The sequence below is a fragment of the Aythya ferina genome (assembly GCF_964211825.1).
Source record: "Aythya ferina genome assembly, chromosome: 1".
NCBI classification, from domain to species: domain Eukaryota; kingdom Metazoa; phylum Chordata; class Aves; order Anseriformes; family Anatidae; genus Aythya; species Aythya ferina.
Window position 1 is genome coordinate 86,228,470 of NC_140296.1, and position 25,416 is coordinate 86,253,885.

Sequence of the window (25,416 nt, forward strand, 5' to 3'; positions counted from 1 at the left end):
ATTCATCTGATTTTGAGTCTTGGATTTTTCATTTGATATGACTATTTTTATATTTAACTGTAGCATGTGTTGAAAAGATCTTTGTATGATGTCTAAAAGCTGTTTTTTTGATTGTGGGTTTTTTTTTTTTTTTTTTTTTTCTGTTTTTGATTTTACAGTTTAGGACTGGTCTTCCACTTAGCACTTACTTTAGTGCAGTGAAACTTCGGTGGCTTTTGGATAATGTAGAAGAGATTAGACAAGCAGTTGATAATGGAAGAGCAATGTTTGGGACTATTGATTCATGGCTTATATGGGTATGTACTCACGAGTTTATTATTACTCCTCTGTAAAATGAATTTCCATTTCCCATACCACACAAATTCATAACAAAAGCATTTTTTTCCTGGAGACACGGACAAAACCAAATTTTGAGTATTTACAGGTTGCTTGTAAAAATATTTAATCATAATCTGCTGACCAGTTTTATACTTTTCTTCATCTAGAAAAAGGAATTTTTTGTCTCCTACCAGTTCACCCTATAGCCTGTTTTTAGCACAACTTTAGGCAGAGAGATGGGATCCTAGCAGGAGTGTTGTATCAAATTATGCTGAATGATCACCCAGTGATGTTGTTACAAGCTGTTAAAGAAACTCAATTAAAGCTTGTACCGTCTCTATAGCACTACGTTTTGTAGATGCTTATTTGTAATTTTCCACTTTCTGTAAAACGTTGCTTATGCCTTTTGAAAAACTTGGATTTCAGAAAGATGCATTAGCCATCTTTGCAACATAAGAATCCAAGAGATACTGCAGTACCCTTACAATTGTACTGCTGGACTTAGCATCTTTTCCATGCCTTAATTCCACTATATTAAGCCTTCCCCTTTAGTTGTTGCAGAAATATCAGTTTTCCCACTCCCAAGCTGAAAGCTTCATGAATTTACTTTTTTTTTTTTTTGTAATTTGTTGAAGTAAACTTGTATCTTTTCATGACTATTACAAGTGTGGGGTTTTTTTATTATTCAGTGTTTGACAGGTGGGAAGAATGGAGGTGTTCACTGTACAGATGTAACCAATGCCAGTAGAACGATGTTGTTCAACATTCATTCCTTGGATTGGGATCCTGAGCTCTGCCAGTAAGCTCAGATTTTCAGTCATATTGTTCTTTAAGTAGATTCTGTAAGTGATATGTAAAGAAAGACTGTTTCATTTAATAGAAGAATTTCTTGTTCAGACTACAGTCAGTTATTACTGTTGTATTTACTGTTAACATTAATAATTACAATTAATTTTTCTCTAAGCCCAAAATCCACTATCTGGATTAATTGCAAAAGCAGAGCCTTGATTTTTTCTGTCAGTAGAGGACTGACTATTTCATGAAAACAATGCCATTTAATATTTTGTTTATTTCTTAATTTAATTTTTAGTCTGTTACAATTAATACCAATATTATAAAGACAGTGTTGGAAGAGCAAAGACTTCCCATGTGAAAGACTTGGATGCGTCTTCAAAATACTCAAATATTTCTCATTTTACTCCCTGATTCAGTGTCACATTATGTAAGAAATGGGGAAACATACAGTGATGGATTAAAACCTAGAAATCAAAGTTACCTTTTTTTCTCTTTATAGCTTATATTTATTTAAAAAAATAAATGCAGAATCCTTCCTGATTTATCACTGACCATATATATAACTTCTTTTATATTGTGTTCAGGTTCTTTGATATTCCTATGGAAATACTTCCAAAAGTACGAAGCTCATCTGAGATTTATGGCCTGATGGTATGTTTTCTTGTGACGTTGATCTTGTAAAAATATAATTATATCAATATTGATTGACAGAATTTTCATTAAAACTAATGGCTTTTCTTAGACTGGTATTATTTGGCTTTTTCTAGACCAGTATGGTTTGATTTGTGAGTCATTATCTCCTGTGCGTTATTATATGAAGTTAAATATCAGTCAAAAAAGCAAAGCAAGATCAGAGAGGTTTTTGATAAATATAAGACAAGTTGCTGATAAGTACTTACTGATGTAGAAATTACCCATCAGATTGCAAAGTGTAATCAGTAGATCTAAAGTAACGAGCTTGCTGTTATTAAGGCACCGTAGTTGTACTTCTTGTACAACTGAAAAAAAAAGACGTGAAAGTTACTTAATGATCTAAGAAGACTGGACAAAGTGTGTAATGTCTTATTCCCATATAATTGAAGGCAGAATTTGGTCAGTTTCGATGAACTAGCAGATCACAAGTGACACCTTAGATTGCTTTTTTGTCCTTTGTTTTTAATAAACTCCTTTTGCAGCATATATTTACATCGAACTTCAGTTAAAAAATAATAATAATGATATTATGAACTCTTACACTAATTGCACCATTCCCAGTGGAGCTGTGAATGTGACTTAGGAGTAAAACATGGTTTGTTATCATTGGCCTGAGGTTTTAAGTTTACTTTGTGTAGTACCAATTCTTCTGATAAAGTGACATCTAATTTATTCTTAAATCTTGAGACTAGGATAAGCTAGATGTTGTGATTTCACATTTTTTCATGGTATTTTACCCTATTGCTTACTAAGAACATACAAGCATTTTGTAAGTAACGCAAATTAAAACTTTATTTAAAACGAAATTCTAATTTGCCTGAAATGTAAGTACTTTTGCTAATCTGTCAAAAATGATGCCACTAGAAATCATTACTAACTGTTACTAATGTGAATGGTCAGATGAGAATGAGCTGTATTAAGCTGAATAAGTGAGGCAAATGAAATACTAGGCAATGTGGTAATGAAAAAGGAGATACAGCCTGGCAACTGAAACAGAATAACTGGTCACTGGTCACTTTAAATTTGAACTTCTGTTTCTCTTCCCCTTTCCTCCCATTTTTTTCTCATTCTTCCTTTTGCTGACTAGAAAATCTGTCCTAGCCTGGTGAGTAGAGGCTTCTATTAGGCTGACCACCTGTATGTTATCCACTCTGTTCAGGTGCTGTGCATTTCCATTGATTTTTAGGATTAGTAAAAGCATGCTTTCTAGACCAATAAATTTGGCAAATATTTCTAAATTTGAGATATTACACTAGGTGCTCATGTCAAAGTTGCTTCTGAAGTGTAATCTTTATGTAAGCATTTGCTTTAATTTGTAGGCTGGTGAATATTTCTTTTCACAGCAAACACAAAAATACAGCTACTGTCTAGTAAATGCTGGCTGTCTCATTTTATAAATGAGGAAACTGAGCCATTCTGTCTACAAATATTCATTCTATTATACTGAAACATTAGATTCATACCAGGTTTTTTAGTACATCTATAAAATGAATTACCTTAATTCCAGTCAATTGAAATGAGAATTAAAAAATACATTTAAAAAAATCAGATTGGAAATGCACTTGCATGGCTTCACTGAAAATTCATTTTCACAATTCCACAAAGAAACGATTTTAAAGAAAGAGGTAAAAGTTGTCAAGATATAGATTTATTATGACACCTACTGCAAGAATGCAACTGAAAAAATATGTGGTAGTGTTTGGAAGAAATTCTGTATGACCCTTGAAATGCTGTATCTTAAAATGAGGCATCTGTCTTTTCCTAGCGTGTCATCACAGTCACTTTTTTTCTAGTCACTTTACTGTTTTGCACCTTTTCATTTTAAACTTGACACAGGCTGCATGTTATACTGCACCTGGTTTTCTGTGTACTATAATTTCAAAAAAAATTATCTTTACAACTGTTGAGGTAGTATACAGGTATACTATCAAATATACCTGTAAATTTCCTACTCAATTTTAGGCACGAGCTTCATGAAGCTGAAGTCCAATGTACAATTCAACTCAACCGTGTAGTCTGTGACCCTTTACTGCTCTATTTTAGGCATGAGCTGCATTAAGCTCAAGTCCAATGTGCAATCAAGTCAACCATACTGTTTATGTGATCCTTCTGTTTTTCTCTAGTCATTAAATCTTCCTTTTTTTCCCCCCGACTTTAAACCAACTTCAATGCATTTCTCTTTAAAGTGATATAAAAAGAAGAGAGTTCCAGCTTCTACAATCTTAACGTTACTACAATCTTAATGTTACTAAAATTTAGTCAACATATGCTATGTTCAGGATTGGAATCTGTGCTTTTCATAAACATAATTTAACAGGATTTACTTTTTTTTTTTTTCTCTTACTAATTCTCCCACTTGAGTTTTATTCTCCCAGAAATTTGTCTTTATGTGAAGTATCTGTTGTTTTTTTTTTTCCTCATTTGCTCTATGGAACAAATTGCTAGACAGACAGTTGCTCCTACCAGAAAGTGTTTTTCTCCAGGACACTTTCTCCTTCATAAATATCTTGTGGCTATCTTCCATTTCTCACTAGAGATTTTTATCAGAATTGAAAGAAGCATTAAAATACTAAAAAAAAAAATCTCTTTACTGCTTAAACTATTGTCTGTGATAATCGGGTCCTGCCTTTTGCCAGACAGGTACCATGATTCTGCCACCTCAGCACTGATTGTGGAAAAATGCTAACTGCATAAGTGATAGATAGATAGATAGATAGATATGTGATACCATATAAACAGCAGTGATATCACAACTTGCTTTTTTCTTCTCTCTCCTCTCCCGCCCCTTTTTTTTTCAGCTTACCTACACATTTTCCTTGCTTTTATTCTTGGGTTGAGTTATCTTTCATGTTTGGCTATAACAGGATAATGGGGATATATTTTTCTATTCTTTTTATGCTTTTTCTTAGTCACTTTTTTTGTTAATTGGAAGGTGAATCTGAAGTACTGTAGACTAGACTTTAGGGATCAAGGGGATGCAGACTTTAAAGTAACTAAGTTTAATTCGGCTTACATAGAGGATCTGTACCTTCAGTGAAAAACCTGTATGGTTTTGTGGTCTTTTGTGTGTTTGTTGGTCTTGTATTGCAATCTTTGTCTTGAAAACTGCAACAGTTTCTATTACATGGATACTATAAAGCAACTTCTACAGTAGTAGTGACAGTGTTTTTAAGTGGCTGTCCATTCTTGTATGATTTAGCCTTTCTTTCACGTGTTTTGTCTACATCCAAGATTTGCATCTCCCTATTAAAATAAAAGTTTAGTTTATTTTTGATTGCATGAAATTTGTATTCACAAAAAGCTAATATGAAGCTTTTATTTCTCTTTTTGTGATTCAGAAATCTGGAGCTTTGACAGGTGTACCAATTTCTGGGGTGAGTCAACTTCAACTAAAATGCTGGCATGGGAATCTGGTAGATACTGCAGGAGCATTTCTTCACTGGAAAAAGCTTTAAGAAGGGTGAATCATGCTACAAATTATGATGATGGTTTCCAGTTTTATAGTTTTTTTTCCTTCATATGAAGTAAATTTCCTTTACATTAAGTAAATTTTGAGGTTGATTCTAATAATGAAGAACCCAGTAAATTAAGAAGATAAGGCCTGGCTATGCAAATACAGCTGTCAACTTTAATGCATGTCTAGTTATGCTGGAAACTTAGAGTCTAAATAAATGAATAGCATAACAAAATGGAACCAAGCTCTGCTTTATAGTAGTAGTTCAGTGTATACATAATCCAGAAATGTGGGGCTTCCCAGCTTTTTCTACATTAAGATAGTAAATTTTAATTTTGATTTAAGTTGTTCACCATAAGTTCCATGACACATTTAATTTGCAGTTCTTACAAAAGGAAGAGTAATAATAAGCACAGGTTATCTCTATGGATTTTTTCTCACTTTCAATTACCTGTGTGTTCCTAATAGGTTAGAGTCATAGTTAAATATATCTTTTCATGTTACTTGTTCATGAATGTGATTCATGTGCAGACATTTCCTAAATTATTTTTTTTTTCAGTGCTTGGGCGACCAGTCTGCTGCTCTTGTTGGGCAAATGTGTTTTCAAGATGGGCAGGCAAAAAACACGTAAGTTATAATGAAAGTTGTAAGATAAACAGTAGGTCACTGTTCCGTTTTAAATTTAGTGTTATGTTCTCTTTCAACCTAACTGCCAGATACTTTTGTAGTTACAACATAAATAGCTCTACCTTTTGACTGTGTTGACCTACAAAATAAACAGTGTACTGACTTATGAATGAAATAGGGAAAATTGTTAAATGGTTTGTGAGGTATACTTTGGAACAAAGTCATTGTGAGTAAATACCTCTGTGTGAAAGAAGATTTTACATTTTAAAATTCTCCAAAACACAGACTATAGCAGTTGCTAGTGTAATATAAACCGAGTAAGGTAAAGTTAAACAAATATGGGCAATGCAGGTTAGATTGTGTAGGCTTCAATGACAAAAAACAGACAGTATTGCTAGATAGGAAAAGGCAATCTCTAGGTTGCTGTGCTTAGTTTTCATTCTGTGTCTAGATCAATATGGAGATTATAAAATGTTGTTTTCCTAGCTCTCAGCCTCTTAGTTTCCCTTGTTTAAAACAGCTGATCAGTTAAATCAGGCAAATGGTGTAATCAAACATTCATTTGAGGAAAAGCTCTTTGCTTAAATGACTTACTGTTTCATTTACAATTGCGTGCCTAACACAGCATGTACGAATATACAGAGTTTTGGACTTTCACAGATTTAATTGCACATTAGTCCATATTTCTTGCTAATTAACCTTCATGTTATCTTTTATATTTGTACATGAATCTAATTGTTCGTAGCCTTGTATTTTATTAAAACAAACATGGTTCTAAGCAATATTGTCACAAAGTATTTTTATAAAAAATATTTTTATAACATGAGACTTTGGGAAAAAAAAACAAACAAACAAACTTATAAAGAAAATGGTAAAAGTTAATTATCAGATGAGAATGTTTAACCTATTTGTAGTATTGTTACCTTTTTTCTCTCCAAATATAACTGAGAACTTTCTCAGTACTGTGTTTAGGTTGTTGATTTGCAAGGTGTAAAAAATATTGAGAATTAATAATTAGTTGGAATAAATTAGCATGGATTATGAGTCTATTGTATTCCTTTTATTAAACTGCATCTTTGTATGTGTGTATGCACACATACATGTAGTGTGGTCTTCAAATGAGAAACATGCCACTTTCAGAAATATTTGAAGTGAATATGTTTAAAGAAAACCCTCTTATTTGTGGCAGGAATGCAGTGTCTTGAATTTTCACCTTTAAAGGTTTGAATTTGATGTTTTGAAATATTTATTTTATAAAGTGGCTTTCATAATCGTCTTAAATTGAAATAAGTAAACACTGCCACCCATTATGAATTCATGTTTAGTTTTCGTCCCTATCTGCTCCTTGATAAGTACTATACAAGAATACAAGAAATACCCAGGGAAAGAGGTGTAGGTCTAGATTTTTCAGCTTCAGGCTGCATTTATTTATTTATTTATTTATTTATTTATTTGGGGGGGGGGGGGGGGGGAGAGTGATGATTTTATCATCAGTTAATGCTGCCATAAACTTCAAGGGGTAAAAAAAAGTGATATCTTGATTCTCCACAAGGGAGTTGTGGATTCAGGAATTGCAGTAATTGTTTATCCTTTAAACATCCTTGTTTTAACTTTTTGTTCCTTTCATGCTAGGTATGGAACAGGATGTTTCTTGCTGTGCAATACAGGTCAGAAGGTCAGTTGCATTTTTCAATTTTTCACTTGTTTTTATTGATCTTCATTTAAATACTTGAGTACAACTATAAATTAACATTTCATAAACTTATAAGCAACAATTACACTGCTAGAGGTAAGGAAAAATGAATATTGAAATATGAAAGAACAGAAAGTAAAAATCTGTTCAACGTGTTTCAGTAAGACTCCATTTCCTAGCTGCAAAATGAACTTTTTGTAGCAAGATCCCTTCTTTTCCCTTGTGTATGTTTCTTAACCTCATCCACAAAGTGATGAGTCTTGTGTTACTTAACCACATGCTCTGTTTCTCGTCTTGGCTATTCTTCTTTTCACGTTTTTCTTTGTATTAGTAGTTAAAAAAATAATGCAGAGCTTAGGCTTCTTTTCCTATATCTCCTGAAGACCCCCATTTCTTTGCTATAGAGAGTCTGGAAAGATCTGAGGCAGCTTGTGGAAATGAAAACTAAAACCAGCAGTCCAAGGGTTTTATCTTTGGTGTTTATAGGATCATAGAATCACTAAGGTTGGAAGAGACCTCAGAAGAGATCATCTGGTCCAACCATCCCCCTACCACCAATGTCACCCACTAAACCATGTCCCTAAGCACCACATCCAACCTTTCCTTAAACAATCTCAGGGACGGTACCTCCCCAGGCAACCCATTCCAATGCCTGACTAAACTTATGTAACTTTTGTAGAGTCATTGATATCTATTATGCTTAAGCATTCTGTATCTTTTTTTTTTTTTAAGTGAAAGTTTTGTCTCTTCTTCATTATCATTTGCATATACTGGTTTAAATATTTTAGGCCTGTGTTCATGCTTCACCTTTTCTTCTTTCCCTATTTAGTCTGTGTTTTCTGAGCATGGTCTTCTAACCACAATAGCTTACAAACTGGGCAGAGACAAACCTGTTTGTTACGCACTAGAAGTAAGTACAGTAATTTATTCCTTTCTGTAGTTATACATGTTTTTCTTTACTTCTGTTTTCTAGTATCTTTCTATTATCTTCAGTGAAATTATTAATTTGCACAGAAATTTAAATAGCAGTTTGTTATATCTTTTGTGCCTCAAGGCTTATGCGTTGTTTTGGTCCAATCTACCTCCAATCTAGATCACTTAATCTAATAAAAATATTTCTGCATTGCATTTCTTGGCATAATGGCTGAAACACTTTTTCAGTTACACAGTCTTCCAAATCTTTACTAAATAAACAAATAAAAATTCATACTAAGATTGGGTTTAAAAAGGAGGAAGTTCTGGTACTAGTGTTTCAACTATCCTCTATTAACAAAAAACATGACTAGATGTCTTTTGTCTTATTTCATTCAAATGTTTGTTACTTCTAACTTAAAAATCTAAGCCAAATTTCTGGGACAAGATTCATCAAACAGCCCTTTTTGCCTACCTCAAAATCAAGTTCCTACTTCCAGTTCCTTTAGTTCCTCAGTTCTCCACACAGCTCTGAGGATATCCAAATTCTGTAGAAAACTGAATTTTTCACTCTAACTCATTGTTCTAAAGCTCTGCTTCTGAAGCACAGATCCGCTTGGCACATATTTGGCACCAGATCTTCTTTGGGATCAGTAGAATGAATATTCTTCCATCTATGTTGTTCAGTGGGCCTGATCTAATAGTTATTTTCAAGATGTGTACTGAACTGTCAGCTGCAATGGAGCTTATGAAGAGAGCCTATGTTTTTCATATCAAATAGACCAAGACAACACACAGGATTTTCTTCTCTGGGAAAATAATTTGTGGCTTACAATTACTAGGATGTGGGAGTTTGTGCTCATTTCCTTTTCCTTCCCTTAGGAAAGTTGAGCTTTTTATTTGCCATGTTCTGGCAACTTTGGGGGTTTCATTTTATGAAGGTGAAGAGGTTTGTTTTGGTTTTAGTCCAGGTACTTGAAGAAAGGACTGGAACTGTGTTGAGAGTGATTTATTTTTTTTATTTCCACTTGCTCAGAAATCTGTATGCACACTTTTGCTTCCTCCTCATCTCCAAGTCCTTAATGATACTGTCTGAAGAAATAGTTTCAACAGAAGCTATTAAGTGCTCTTTCTTCTACTGCATCCATGCTAGAATTGTCTACAATTTAGTGGATAAGACACTTTGCAGAGAGGCAAGAAATGTGCATTCAGCCTTTTGTTTTAATCATCCCTCTATTTTATAACTGTAATAGCTAGCTGTTTAGAAAACACCCCTGTTCCCTTATAGCAATGGCTCTGAATGAAAATGTAAACTGGAAGCAGCACTACTTGAAGCTTAGTCTAGTAGACTTGAAACTGTCTTGTAGAGAAGTCTATTTGGACAGTGGTGTGAGCTGGGAGCCTTGCCATTCATCTGTGATGTGATGGAACCATTCAGGGCCATTTGCTGAAGCAGTAGAGAGAACTGACAAATGAAAATGCCTACATTTTCTGTCTCTCTGGACATGTGTACTTAGGCTCTAGCTATAAATAGTCTTATCTTTAAAATTAAAGCATAAAACATTAATTTGTTATAAAAAGAAGGCTGAGGCTACTGGATCTACTTGTCCTTAAATTAGTGAGACCAAGAAGATTGCTCACAAAATTAGGTAACTCCCCTCCATGGAAAAATTGCATGCAAGTGTTTTTATTTCCTTCAGGGATCTGTTGCAATAGCTGGTGCTGTTGTTCGTTGGCTGAGGGACAATCTAGGTATCGTTAAGACTTCACAGGAAATAGGTGAGTATTTGCAATTTGGAGCTTTTAATTTTAAGTATTTTTTTCAACTGTCTTGATATTTGAATTCTGACAACTGCCTTATTGTTGAATAAAAGCTCAAAATATTCAAGTAAATAAAAGCTGAAGATGCATATATTTTACTTTGTTCAAACAATTTGTTTTGCACCCATGAAATCACTACTTACTGATATTTTTCACCAATATTTCATACAGCTTATCACTAAGGTGTTTGAAACCCTTTGCTAACTTTCCGTTACTGAGCACGCACTCAGGAAGATTCTGTACTGCCATACAGATTCCTGGTTTTGTACAATATTATTTTCCAGAATCAAGAGTGTTTAAGTCTGTTACAGAACCAAAAGCATATTAGATTGTACATATTCTTTCCTGTCACAGACATGACAACCTGAGGCTCTAAATATGCAATGATTTATGTAGAAGGGTTCACATCTACTAATGCAGAGACCTCCATTTGCAAAGCTGTCTCTTAAAGAATTGTGAATGATGGCAGTCTGTTTTGGCTAAGAACACGGTAATCCTTTAGTATTTGGGTCGCTAATGTTTTCTGCATGAGCTGAACTTAAAACAAGCTTGTTTGTGACATAAAAATGAGGAATATACAAAATTTTGAAAAAGGAGAAAACATCAGAAACATGCAACTGTAACAGTTTGAAAGTGACTGATATAACTAGATTTTGGACTATAAAGTAATTCATTATATTTATTTTAATAATTTGATATCTTACTGAAAAGTGGAAAAAGTAGAATTCAAAGACTAAGGAAAACTCAGAAAACAATAATCTATGAGAAAGCCTGACAGACCATATAGAACATAAGCTACTGTCACTGGAATTAGCCAGTTGCTGAAACACTATAGTCACTCTTGGCTTCACAAGTTTGATTAGATCTTTGACATGTAGGAACTTCAAGAACTTTAATTTGTCAATGCTGCTGAAATCATGTGGGTCTCAGTCATTGCTTCTTTTTCCCTGAAGATGTCCTTCCTTCTCCCTTCATTCCTTTATATGTGGTATCTGTGTGAAAGTACCATTTTAAAAAGATTTTTTGAATCAGTTTCCCTAACTTTCTTCTCTATTGCTCTGCTTTGATCAATGCAAACAAGAAATTTACAAAAGCTGAAAAAAAAAAATCTACTTTCCTTTCTTGTTACAGGAAGGAGCTGCACATAACGTCTGTAGTTTTGGCTGTTTTAATACAGCTTTTAAAATTCCACATTTTAATATTGAGGAGTTCAGATATCTGAAGTTACTACTCAGACATTAAGCAACTCCACATTTCCTTGTAGTTGGATGTGATTATATGCTTAAGATGAGATTTTAGAACTCTAAATCCATTTGAAATTAATGGGAATTTAGTTCTTAACTCCCTTTGGTCGTGATCCAGTTTCACTTTCTTGCTTCGGCTTAAATGCAAGTAAATTGTGACCTTTTGGAAAGCTTTGAAGGTACATTCTTTACCCACAGGATACCCTTTGAAAACCTCACTGAATCTAGATCAGAATATCAAGTAAATGATTCTGGGGTTTGATTTTACATTTACCACAGCCGCCTATGCCCCATCTTCCATTTATATTGTTGGATATGGACAGCTAGTCAAAGAGAAGCAGAGTTGCAGTTAGTTGCATATTCTAATGGTACATGGCTTGATTGCTTTTGTAGCTACCTAACATATTCTGAATATTTTCCCTATTTAATAACATCTTTAAGTGTCATTTTTTAAGTATTGGTGCAGTTGTAAAAAGCTAAATATAGACTGTTTGTGTGTGCATTAGAAAAACTGGCTGCAGAAGTGGGGACTTCTTATGGCTGCTACTTTGTGCCAGCATTTTCAGGACTGTATGCACCATACTGGGAACCCAGTGCAAGAGGGTAAGGTTCTGAATGAACGTTTGCAGGAAGATTAAATTATTTCACAAATCCTTACAGGTATCAGACTTTTTTTTTTCTTCCTTTGGTGTATCTGGATACAACATTCTCCAAGCAACCACTGTTTCTCTTTTGTATTTAATTTGTTCAAAACAGCAACTGCTACAGGGAGAAGGAGGATTAGCTGACTCAGCTACTCATCCTAATCACCACCACCACCCAAAAAAAAAAAAAAAAAGAGGGGGAGGGGCATGGAAAACATTTGGGTCAGGAAACTTTGGGACACTGAAAGGTTTGTCATGATAACAGGTTATTACAAAAATGAGGGAATTCAGATTAAAAAGAAACCAGCTTTTTAATGTTAAGAAGCAATCCTTATACAATGGAACTGAATGAGACTTGAATTAAAAGGCCTAGGTCTGAAAGATTTTCTGGTAAAGATGTATGTTCTAACTCTTGCTTTTTTTTCTGTTTGTTTTGTTTTTGTTTTTTTTCCTCTATTGAACAGTATTATCTGTGGCCTTACTCAGTTTACAAATAAAAACCACATCGCCTTTGCTGCACTAGAAGCTGTCTGCTTTCAAACACGAGAGGTAAAAGCAAATTAGTTCATAAATTCGTTGTAAATTAGTATAAGAACAGTGTAACTCTTCAGGAAAAGAGAGGATTAAAAAGATGTAATGAAGATGCTTCATACCACACTTCTATGCTATTATCTTCTTTACGTGATGCTAGTATTGAAGGATTGTTCCTGTGAACTCAGCTAGAATGATCAGGTTGAGTGGTACATTATTTTGGAGCAGCAATCATACTTTTTATCAGCACTTAAAATAAGGTGAACATATTTTATGACTGTTATAAAAGGCAGAACATGCAAACAGTAAAATGACAAGGCCAATACCATAACAAAAATGCTGTATTGGTTCTACAACATAAGAGACTATATTTTATATCATCTGCTGTGACAGATATGGCTGATGTTGTTTTCCATAAGAACAAAAAATACTTAAATCAAGAGAGCAGCAAACATCCAGTGAAATCTGCATTCACTTTTCGCCCACGTCTCTTTTTGCACTTGTCAGCATTCTGCAAAAGCAAACCTACATTCTCACACAATAAATTAATCCTTCAACCAAATCATAAGGCTTGATATCAGTATGTTTTGAGCATTAAAATCTTTATATTACTATCTGCTCCTTGTGTTCTGTACAAACACAGGACAAAATGAAATTCATAGCCCCCAAAGGGTAACAGTGAAACTTTAATATGTTTGCATGTTTTAAATTAATGTTATTTAAACTTCTGTGTTTTAACTAATACCCACCTGAAACTGTGTGAGATGAGGAAAGTAGCTTGCTGTTTCTGTAGCAACAATGAGTAAAGCAAGAAGTACTCCTGTGGAAAAAAGACAGCTAGAAACTTCACCAAGGCATCTCCTTTTGAAGCCTCTGAGTCCTCTGAAAGTCGTGGAAGGAGCTTGGAAATAGCAAGCTCTTAATTCTGATACTAGAAGTCAGGGTAAAGTTATAGTGAACTGAAGTGATAGCCTGGTTTGTTTTCTTGCTCCTCTCTTTCTTTGTCTGTCCTCCGATCTATTCCATCTCACGTGACAGCTCAATGATCTTTCTAGCAAAAAATTATCCCTGTTTTGCTGGGCTATTTTTCTGCTGGATTAATGACCTCAGCTGCCTTGCAGAGGATTGTAGCAAACGTAACAAGAAATGGCATGTGTCTGGGAGGAGCAGGATGAGGAATAAAGCTTTCAAAACTGAAGATGAAACTGTTTGAATTTATCTAACTCTTCCTTATTTCCTTATTCTTTACTCAATGTACTTAAATCACAGTGGTAGGAGTGTCTCATTAGGTATTCTGACATACTTAAATTAGTAGATTAAGTCCTACAGAAGTGCATAAAATGTACAGTTTTCAAATATACATTGTTATTTTTGTCTTCTCAAAAGCAAAGTTAGTTTGGTTTAATTCTGTTTGAAACGTAAATCTTATGTATCCTTTGGGAAAAGACTCAAAATTCCTATTCATTGTTTGTTTGTTTGTTTGTTTGTTTAATATTTTTTGTGCCATCCAGTTCTTCTGTTTCTGATCATTTTTTCTCTCAAAAGTTCCTTCCTTGTGCTTTTTTTTTTTTTTGTGCTTCTCTTTTTGCTTTTTAGTCAAAGTGTGTAGTATACACTTAAACTTTTAGTCTAAGTGCATAATATGATTCAACATGCTCTTGCAAAATAATAAACAAAATCAGAGTTTCAGCAGTATATGTAAAGCTAAGATGAAGAGGCACTGCTGAAGTTCTGAATAGTTAACAAAAAAAAAAAAAAAAAGGCAGGTGAAATTCAGTATAGATTAATATAAAAGATGAAGAAAATAAGCTGTAGGGAGCTTAGTACTAGCTTAGTACTGTCAGTAAACTTTCATGCTCTGCTATATATCCTGTATTCCTGGTTATTTCTAATGTATTTTTTTTTTATTTCAGTGCAGACCCATGTACAGATTCTGCCACAATGAAAGTTGGCCTTTTACTTTCTAATTTTCATCTTGTGGCAATGCTTTTAGTTCCTTGTTGACTTACTGTCTGAGAATACATAAAATCTGCTGGATAACCCATCTCTATATAGTTTTCTGTACTTTACCAACCTACCTGTTTGTTCATTTATAGAAACATGTTGAATTCCAAGTAAGGATTGTATAACTGCGTACTTTGTGAAATGCAGAATAGCATACAATGCACTGTAGTTTCTTTTTTGTGGTTTGTGTATTTTGCTGTCATTTAAAGCTGAGAAAAGCACACTTACAGTTATTCAAATAAGTTGAAAAATGACAGAGAAAAATCATTCTGCACTAGTTAATTCCTATCATCAAGCATTATATACTGACATTAAAAATGTAAATGAGACGTTTAATTGACTGTTTTTACAAAACCTTAGAAAAAAACAATATTCTCCATGTAATAGACGATTGTAGGATAATGCTGTGTGCTTCCTTTGTTAGCTTTAATGAAGTTTGTAGTGGTCATCAGTTGTTTTTTTTTCCTCAAAGTTCTTAGACCATATATGCAACGGATAGGTATAGAGAAAATTCTCCTACACTAGAATTTCTGTGATAAATTGAATGCACTTCCTGTATATTAAGCAAAACTGTGTTGTCACTACCTCTGTTTTGGCCTCTTGATGTACGGGGAAGGAGACCTACCTGCTTAACACTCTTCAGCAAACACTGACTTATCAATATTTTGCATTTGGAGATTTTTCTGCAGTTAATTTGTAACATATACCGCTCTTCAGATTTTAGATGCAATGAACAAGGACTGTGGGATACCACTAAGTCAGTTGCAAGTAGATGGAGGAATGACCAATAACAAAGTTCTCATGCAACTCCAATCAGACATTCTCTGTATTCCAGTAGGTAAGATAAAAAAACTATGACTACTTTTTTCTTTTTAAAGCTGAATATGCTGTTCATTTGTAATGGCTAATGAGGGCTGTTTGGATGGCTGTTATTGTTGTTACTGCTAGGCTTTTCTTAGTGCTGAGAATGTTGTGTTTTGTTTGTTTGTTTGCTTTTTTTTTTTTTTTTGGGGGGGGGGGGGGGAGAGTGTATTTTGGTTTGGTTTTGTTTCCAGAAAAAAAATGCTTAGGTCTAGCATCAAGTTTTAAGGTTTATTTTCCTAGAGCATCTCTGACTCATTTCTCGTGTTGAAATATTATAGCACTGTGATGGTATTAAACTTTAAAGTTGTCAGATCAATATCTAACTGTCTAACAGTTTTAAAATCAATGAAATTTACATTGTCCTGCAACATGTCAGCCCTGAAAATCTTGCTCAGAGATAAATCAGAACTTTGCACCTTCACTGCTCTTCTACATAAACTTGAGCCACTTCAGCGATAGCAAGCCAGTGGAAAGTTTTAAACTCCAGAGTTACTATAGTTTGCCTTTAATAAGACATAATGCACAAGGCTTATACTGTCAGTGCTTTGTCATAGCTAGCACTTGAAAGGATGTGATCAATAAAACCTGCTTTTAAGGGATTCTCCTCTTGAAGTACAGAAGCAGGCAGTTGTAGAGTTAATAGCACAGATTTACATCTTGGGGGTGGTTTGGTCTTTTATAGCACCTGTGGAAGGCAAACCAGCTAGTAAGTACAGGTGTGTAACCTCTTTTAAGATGCCTTTTCTAAATATAGATGCTTTTAATAACAAAATGTGTGGAGCAGGAGAACAACATGGGTTACTTAAACAGTAATCACTGCTTTGGGGAGGGAGAGGACAACAAAATGTCACCTTATTAACAGAAGTACCCCGAGGAAACTGGTGGTGGTCAGTAGCCTTGTGCATGATGTGAAAATGGGCAATTTCGTGATTCATAGAACCATAGAATGGCTTGGGTTGGAAGGGACCTTGAAGATCATCTACATGTAGTTTCAAGCCTCCTGCCATGGACAGGGTTGCCACCCACTATTCAATAGTGAGGAAATAAGTGATCTGAAGTATTCTGAAGACTTGGAAGACTCATAGTTGAAGTTAACTTCATAATCATGTGAATGGAAATAAAATGAGATTTGTAGGTGGTAAACTTCAGGGAAGCTCATGTAACAGTTATAGGAAAATGTGTTACTTTAGACATATATGTCTGGAGTTCTGATATCATCAAGTTGACTTTCAGTAAAAAGCATCATGGCCTTCTCTCTGATTTACTTCAGTAAAGCCATCAATGCCTGAAACAACCGCTCTAGGAGCTGCTATGGCAGCAGGAGCTGCAGAAGGAGTTGGAATTTGGAGTCTGAATCCTGGAGATTTGACAGCAGTGACATGTGAACGATTTGAACCACAGATCAACCCGGAGGGTAAACCCCATTAAGGTTCTCCAGGAACCCGTGAACTGTTTTATTTTATGTTCAGAAGATCAATTTTATTCTTTGTTGCAGTCTGACGTACCAGCATAAAAACAGCTGTATGTAAATATCCTCAAAATGATAAAAATCAGCTTTGTAGTGTTAGGTTTAGGAAAAAGTGTATTTCACTTGCTGTTTTGTTCATTTATTGACTAGTAGGATTGGAAAAAGTTTAAAACAACATAGCTCCGTAAGGTAATGTGTCAACTGTTTACTTAATGTGATGGGTTTTTTATGTTGTTCTTGTGTTTTTGTTTTTGTTTTTACTGAGAAAGATGTCTTCTAAAGTTCTTGTGCATTTTTGCGTTTTCACAGACATAGGAAGGACAGGCAGAGTATTTTTGGTAGACTCCTAATTTGGCCTTAAAAAGTCTACACTGATCATTCTTTTAGTTAACTTTTTCGTCATTCTTAAATGCTTCTAGAAACAAAAAGCATGTACTTGGCATAATTAATCCATGTGCAAGACATTTTTGTCTTTTCAATTATTTCTTCTTGTTTTTATAAAGAATTTCGTCTTACCATTTTGATTATAATTACTGCTATGATCCCTTCTTCAAGACTTATTTTCAACACTGAAGGGCTTATGCATGAATAACAATTGCTTCATTTTGTCCTATTTGTATATGTTCTGATTGGAGAACACACAGAATCTTTTTAAAGTTTATTTCTTGTTACTGTGCATAGTTTTGTTATTTTAGTTGTTTTGAGGGTTTTTCTTTTAACTAATTCAAAACAATTTTAAATACTTGCATTCATAGGCACTGACAGACTTTTCGCTGATTTCTCTATTTCAGAAAGTGAATATCGCTATGCCAGGTGGAAGAAAGCTGTGATGAAATCTATGGGCTGGGAGACATCTGAAGCTCCTTCAAACGGTAAACCAGACATTAACACAGGTCAAATATTAATCAGCTAACTAGACTAGTTAATTAATCTTGAGTTTGGTGACCTTTTCTGTTCATTCTATCTGTTGATGATTCCAATGATTTGAAAATGATTACTTAAAAACACTGTGGAAGCAAAGCAGGATATAGGCTGGTCTTCCTCTTGAAAGGAAGACACAAGCAATATCTTGTAGGTCTCTAAAAGCATAAGACATTAAATCAAGACTAACTGCAGGTTCCACAGAATGTTGATAGTTAACAAAGAAAAAAAATTCTTTCCTATTAAAGAGATACAGCTTAATTCTAAGATGGTGTAGGAATTTTATAAACTTTCTTATACTCATGTTGAAAAAGAGGAAAGTTTCATCCAGTGATTTTTCTTGCTGTATCTTGGCTTTATTGTTTGCTGTATAGGAAGGAGGGATTGCTAACCGCATCAAAACCTGCTTGACTCGGAAGGACTAAGAGCTAGAAGTTATAAAGGGAAGCACTGCATACACCTATTGTACACACACATAGAACATACATACACTTTGAGGGACTAAAAAAGATATTTCTTTTGAAGTAGAGGACTTTTCCATTTATCAGGCTTGAATAGTCTGCAGTCTTCTATGTTCTATAATTTGAGTTTATATTTCAGCACTATTTCAGGATAAGTTTCTAGGCCTGAATCAGCCTACAGGACACAAGTTCTTCTTTGTTTCACTTTTCTTGAAAAAACTACTGAAAAGATTAAGAATCTTCAGAATCTACCCCCAGAACCCACAGCTGCAGCCCTCAAGCTGCATAAAGTTTCTTACTTTACTGATGAGAGATAAAAACTAAATTTTTTCTTTTACCATCCTGTATGTAGATGTAAGTACTTTATTTAACAGCGTGGTTATGCAAACAATTCTCTCAAGGATGCTTGGAAGGGAAATAGGTAATTTATCACGAATAACAAGATTTACTTCAGTATTATGATTTAGTTGCCTTATATCTAAATGCTGTTATGTGTCCCTAAATCCCAAGTGCTTGATGTGTGTATTATTTTTTATTCTTTATTTCCTTTTGAAGCTTAGAATATCTGCCTTGCAGAAAATAAAACTAGGTCTTGTTCTTCAGCTAATGTGAAAAATTATGTTTACAAAAACTTGACCTCACTGATTATCCACTTTAACACTAGGGGAAGAATGCTAATTTTCTTAGTTCTAGCTTTGATACTGTCCTATGCCTGCTAGGAGCATTTAAGATTGGAGAATAATAGAAACGGTATCCACCTAGGTAGTTCTAACAGTAGAATTTGAATGTGAACTCTTATTGAGAGCTTGTTTTGAATTATTTTGGGGGAGGTTGCATGAACTTTTTCTATTTTTTTCTGCAAACTGTTTTATTTTTTCTTGCAATTGTTACTTTTTGCTGTTCATATGATTTTTAACATATGTATTGCAATTTATATATATATATTTCTCTTTTGATTTGCTTGACTGGAAACATCTTCCCCTCGATGACATCAGGTGACACTAGTATCTTCTGTAGTCTGCCCTTGGGTTTTTTTATTATGAGTAGCATGGTAATGTTAATCGGAGCAAAGTACGTCTCAGGTTAGTTATTATTTGAACTAGATCACTTTAAAAGCTGTCTACGCTAGTTTAAGTGTTGTGTTGTTTTTTTTTTTTTTGTATTCCACCATTTATTTTGAGCAAAAAAATGACTGATGCTTTTTGTTGTTCATGCACACAAGTGTTTAAGGGTGTTTAGTCACATAGTACCTAAGGGAACAAAGAATGCTGTCTTGAATTCATTTTTATGCACCATGAAATTCATGATTGTTAGATGCATGTGAAACCTTGGGCTATCCTCTCTCTTTATCTAGCTAAGCTGACTGTACACAGTTTATAAAAGTTTGGGTAGTTTGGAGCAGCCTAGCAGAGTTTTGCATTGCCTGCGTTACAGTGCACATTGCAATTAGAATATGGTTCCATCCTTTGTCTTTTATTTCTTCTCATAACATTTTAAATTATTTAGAGGATCTGGTCTAAATAAAGGGAAGACTTCTCTTCCCTGAAAGGCTTTGTGTATCTCCTCCACCTTTTCTCTGGCACCCTTGGAGTTACTGTATGGTTAGGAATCTTCATCTGCTTAATCTACGGAATGTTCTTTTAGTATTTTTCTCTTAATTCATTTTGTATAAAAAGAAGAGACACCAATAAACCTACCCACAAAAACTGGGGAAAGGGACTGTGTGCATATGCAATGAAGATGCATCTTCAACCTATTCATATATGTTTAATTTTAAAAGAAAGTTATTATTATAGATGGATGATGGGGTTAGTTACTTATGCCAGCAGTAAGACATTGTAGTAAGATTACTTGTATGGTAAGAAGTTTCTGTGGAGATGTCATTTGTTCTTTGCCATTGTGTTTCAAAATTTATTTCCAAGGAAAATATTTTACAGCATAGCCATATTTTCTTCTTAGTAAGGTTTTTTTTGGAGTTACTGTTTAGTTAGTTGTTTTTTTTTTTTTTTTTTTTGAGGGGTGGGGTATTAATTAAACAGATAGCTGAGAACTCGAGCATGCTCCTCGGATAATGTTTGTTTCTACTCATACAGTGTGAATTAACTGTTCAGTGGTAATTTTCCTTGCATGGAAGAGACTGTCTGAGCTTATAGAAGAACTAAAATCAAACTAAACAAATGCTGATTAAAAATCACACTGAACAAATGTTTTGACATTGATGTACTAACTCTGAAATACATCTGTAAATGAGAACAATCTTGGTTATTAAATATAACATAAAACCAGCTGCGAATAAGTGGGTAAATTTTTAACAAGCTGAACTAAACAACTTTAATATTAATTCCAGGTCAGGTTCTCAAGCACATGGGGGATGCCTAAAATAATACAAAGATCAATATCAAGAGGGCAGATAAGATACTTAAATTCCAGGCTTAATGCTTTGTAAAAACAACTAATCAGTAACCTGCATATGTATCTAAACTTACACTATGGGAATTCGTAAAAACAGATCTTGTTCTCCCTTCCCTAAGCTTGCCAGTGTCTTTCTGCCCCACAAGTGGAAATCATCTTAGCTCACTCTTGCCTTTAGAACCCATTTTAGCCCTTGTTTTCAACCAGTAACAATTGAGGATTTTTGTTACATTCTTTACGTGGTAAGCTTGGGGAAGAAAGTTGCAAGAAATTTGTAACTTTCCTGGGTTTTGCTTTGTTTTGTTTTGCTTTTTTTAATGATGGTGTCTAAACAAGAGTAGAATTAGTGATGATATGTACTGGTTGTAGTTTTGCTCATCTGTGTGTTAGGGTAGAACATGATACGATATACTGAATCTGTGTTGCTGATTGGAGCAGGGCTGCGTCATCACCACCACCACCCACCCACTTAGACATTTTTTCTGGTAAATGTCCTTTTGTTTTTAAAAGCCAGAGCTAGCTGACCAGGCTTTCCTTCAAACTTTGGTACTGTAACTCCATTAATTAATTTGTTCCATTTTATCTCTTAACAAAACAATGGAACTCCAATGCAGTCATCAGTATAGTAAGTTTGAGGATTGAATCTACAGAGGATTGAATTCATCCTTCATGTGCTGAAACAGCAGTAAGTCTTGCATGGCAGCAGCGCTGTTGTTGAACATGTCTCTGTAGGTCTGGGCCATGCTTTTGCAGCTGCTGAAATGTGAAGCAAAAATCTGGTGTGGCAGAACAGAGAATACTAACATAGCAAAAACCCATTTAGGGATCTGCTAAACTAACTGCATTTTCACGCAGCACCTGATGACAGAATTTGAAGAACAATACTGTAGTTCATAATTTCATCAAAATCAGGTCATTTACTTGCCCTTTCTTTTATGATTTTCTTTCTTCTTCCCCAGTGGAGAAAGAGTTAATATTTTGTTTTATTTCACTATTAAAGCAAATCGTATGTAGCAACTGGGGTCCTTATGTTAAGATTCCGATAAGTCTTTCACACTACTTTTGTATCTGGATACCTGAGAGATTTCAACATACCTGAGAGATTTCAACACTTTTTTGGGGGAGGTGAGGGTTAAATTAAAGTGACATATTTTATTAGACTCGAATTTAAGAAACACCTTTGCATGCTTAAGTTGACACCTCTCTAATGAGGTATAAAACCAGAGGTCTGGCTATAAATGGGATATTATTCTGCATCTGGGATATAAAGTTCTTTGACCTTATTCTCACAAAGTAAGGTATTGGTGCTGATAATAGTACCAAGCTTCCTGCTTAAGTACCCTTTTGTTGTTGCTGTTTTTAAAAAATCTGTTTTTCTTTTAAATTCCTTGTGTTGTAACAGTTACTGCTGAATTGCATACTAATTTACATATAAGAATCACAATGCAGTTGTACAAATCAGTTGCAATATTTCCAAAATTTCTGAAAGCTGAGCTCATATTCGTGGAAAAAAAAAAAAAAAAGCTCAGTGTACCTTACTTCAGTTCTTCTCCTTGTTAAAAGTTTACCCATCTTATTTAGTGTGGTTTCTTCTCTTCTGCTGTATACACATCCCACACACATAAGTGCTAGCTTTTATTTGCATTTGTGTCACAAGATACATTTAATTTATAATTACATTAACTGAAAACAAAAGATGGTTATTCTGAATTCTTCCTATCACTTAGCTGTTTTATACTGTGTTAAAATGGTTTAAAGTAAATTCTAATTTACTATGTTACTAATGCACATTCTTTCTCGTTTTAAGGTAACGATAAATGAGACTACATAATGGACTCTCTGGACACGGCTGACTTTTGTTTGTTTGTTTCATTTTATTTTATTGTTTGAAAAGATTCCACCACCAGTGTGATGATACTACCCGTGTGACTAAATTCATTCATGAATACATCTGCTGTCAGTCCCTGAGCTACCTCCCTGTGGTACATTGAAATTTAAGTATTCAGACCTTCACTATTCTCCTCCCTTCCCCATCAACTCCAACAGCACTGGAGGCCTTTGCGTGGACTATATCCCATCATCCTTTAAAATTTCACAAGCCATGGCTTTGTTTGAGAAAGTTGGCATAAAAAACCCTGCAACTTCTGAGGTGACTTCAGATGTTTAGTTAAACTTTTCAGGGGTTGGTACTTTATACAACAAACTGCAAAAAGTTAATGATGCACTATGGGACTTTGTAAATGTCTTACAATTCTTCCAGCTGCTGTGAATTACCAATCATGCATATGTGGTTGCCAAAGATGTTTTATTTTAGTCACCTCTGGTCTGAAACACCTTCAGTGGTACTAACCTTTTAATCTCTAGCTCAAAATACGTTATTAGTAGGAAACATTGCCACTGGTTTGGCAATGAAAACGTTGCTGACATGGTAAACAGAGCACTATTGAAATGATCAATCAAAGACTTAAAAAGTTTGTTTTGGCTTCTGGCATATGTAGTCAGTTTGCCTATTTTAAGTATTTAAGACACTCAGTCCTGTAACTGTACATTAAAGAGGTAGGAGTAAATGGCCGTTTTGGTTTAGGCCATGTTTCATGTTCTTGCCCTTTTGTGTTTGTTTTGAAAGACAAATTTAATACAGCATGCTATTCACAGGACAGCTTCTTTGTCCTCAGTAACTGAAAACTCTTTAAAATTACTCTGTACGGTATACTTTTTCTTGACCAATACTGCATATATTCTGTCGTCCTGCTTAGGGGTATTTTTAGTGATTGTTTGTTAAAATCTGAAAGTTGAAGCTAACAGTTTTCCTTAAAGAGGGTCCACTCCAAATTAAATATCAGTGCTTTAGTTCTTGCTGTCAGTTAGTATACCTCAGGGACCAAAATCTCCCTTTCAGTTTCTGTGTCCATAGTTTTAACAGCAAGTTGTCACAAAATATGCTGGGACAACCCAAAACCCTGGCTTGGAATTGTAAGCACTTGACACCTGAAACTGGCCATTTGGAGTTCACAGGCAACAAGAATGAAAACGGAGTTGCGTCCACTTTGAAACGTTAGCTCTTCCACAGGTAAAGGAGTGAGGCAATAATCTTACCTTCAGCTTTCGTGTTTGTACCAACAGCATGACAAATGCCAGCCTTATTGGGTAGGTCAGAGAAAACGTATTCTTGTATCATGTCACTGGATCAGTATAGAATGATAGCAAGGTTAAATGTGGGAACAACATGAAGAAATTCAAAACAAAATACAAAGAGGTGTTTAAATGCACTAGGAGTTAAAGGGAGTGGTTTTTGTGTGTTCTTAAAAAAATGTCTGAAAAATATTCTTTAAAAGTTTTTCTTTGTTTAACTAGAGGCTTAGTTTTAAAAAAAATGTTAAATGTGTGTTTGTCTGAAGCAGTGGTTTGCACAGAAGTTCAGGTCTGTATGATATATTTAATATCAAATGCATATTAATTGCCTTTTTATTATCAAGTGCAATGACCTTTGAAAATGTGACTTTTAATTAAGTTAGAGAAGGAACATTTTTCCTCCTGTGGTTGCATGTGTACATTTAACAGAAGGGATTTTTGTGCACAAGTGAAAATAGAACACCAACATTCAAATCCCTCATCTTGTATAAGAACTCAAATGTGAGGTGTAATAATTAAAATTTCTGAGTTTTCCAGTTTGTATTGGAGAAGTGAAGAAAGAGTGAAAAATGAACATGAACCCATAGGAAAATCTTTATACTCCCTACCTTTACTCTGAGCTGTCACTGATTCCATCTTACACCAAGGAACAGCGGCCTTTGGAGCACACGGGGCAAGGGCAGCATACACCTCAAGCACTGGACTTCTGAGCTTGACTTCTTGCCAAAAACACTGAAGTACTGAACCTGGGAGTGGTTACTGTTAAGTGTTGCCTTTGCCAGTGATGTATGTGGCAGGGGGAAAGGTAGCACATAATAAGTAGGAGGAGGATTTTTTGCTGCTTTTCTGATATATCTTTTACTGGGAAACACAATTCCTATTACTTTTTCACTGAGTAAATATCATAATTTTATTTTCAATTGCTGTTGCAAATATTTTTTAAGAATTTCACATCACTGTTAACTTTCTACCAACAGTTGAAATATATTGTAAATTGGGATTGGGGGGGCAAACTGTTGAAAGTTAGCTTTTTGTGAAGCTGTGATTTATTTTTTCTATAAATTACCAGATTTATAAATTCTTACTTGAGACATGCATTAACTTGGTATTAAAATGCCATAAATAAATTGATCCAAACTGTCGGTTTATTCTTCCATGTTATCTTTCAGACACATTTTCATTAACGTTTATTACACAAGACAGTAGTATACATTGAGGTATATTAAACAATAGAGCCCTATCTTTAATATAGAGCCCCATTACTGACACATGCTCTAAGTTGCTGAGAGGTACAGATCAAATACATCCAGCAGTGCATTCTGGTGTTCAGTGATCTATTCAGTTTTGAGGTTTTATTAGAAATGTCTTCCATTTTCATGAATGTAGAGGGATGTGAGGAAAATCAGGAAGCTGCAAGTAAGA

At 34.5% G+C, this 25,416-nt stretch overlaps 1 protein-coding gene across 10 annotated transcripts in view; it reads left to right on the top strand.

The window, feature by feature from the left end:
• GK (glycerol kinase) overlaps window positions 1-25,136 on the top strand; it is a gene marked incomplete at its 3' end in the record, with an annotated part of 34,913 nt that extends 9,777 nt beyond the window's left edge. For 2 of the 10 annotated variants that reach the window (XM_084517157.1, XM_084517150.1), the window contains exons 6-22: window positions 159-296; window positions 1,008-1,117; window positions 1,698-1,764; window positions 2,894-2,911; window positions 5,145-5,180; window positions 5,820-5,887; window positions 7,520-7,562; window positions 8,410-8,490; window positions 10,193-10,271; window positions 12,064-12,160; window positions 12,666-12,750; window positions 15,454-15,574; window positions 16,871-17,014; window positions 17,860-17,940; window positions 19,446-19,532; window positions 21,477-21,547; window positions 22,670-25,136. In XM_084517157.1, the coding sequence (XP_084373283.1) occupies window positions 159-296; window positions 1,008-1,117; window positions 1,698-1,764; window positions 2,894-2,911; window positions 5,145-5,180; window positions 5,820-5,887; window positions 7,520-7,562; window positions 8,410-8,490; window positions 10,193-10,271; window positions 12,064-12,160; window positions 12,666-12,750; window positions 15,454-15,574; window positions 16,871-17,014; window positions 17,860-17,940; window positions 19,446-19,532; window positions 21,477-21,520 (1,299 nt within the window). Of the gene's footprint in view, window positions 1-158; window positions 297-1,007; window positions 1,118-1,697; window positions 1,765-2,893; window positions 2,912-5,144; window positions 5,181-5,819; window positions 5,888-7,519; window positions 7,563-8,409; window positions 8,491-10,192; window positions 10,272-12,063; window positions 12,161-12,665; window positions 12,751-15,453; window positions 15,575-16,870; window positions 17,015-17,859; window positions 17,941-19,445; window positions 19,538-21,476; window positions 21,548-22,669 lie in introns of those variants that run through there. The other 8 variants (XM_084517158.1, XM_084517152.1, XM_084517151.1 and 5 more) reach the window with 6 other exon arrangements.
• Between the last annotated feature and the right edge of the window lie 280 nt (window positions 25,137-25,416).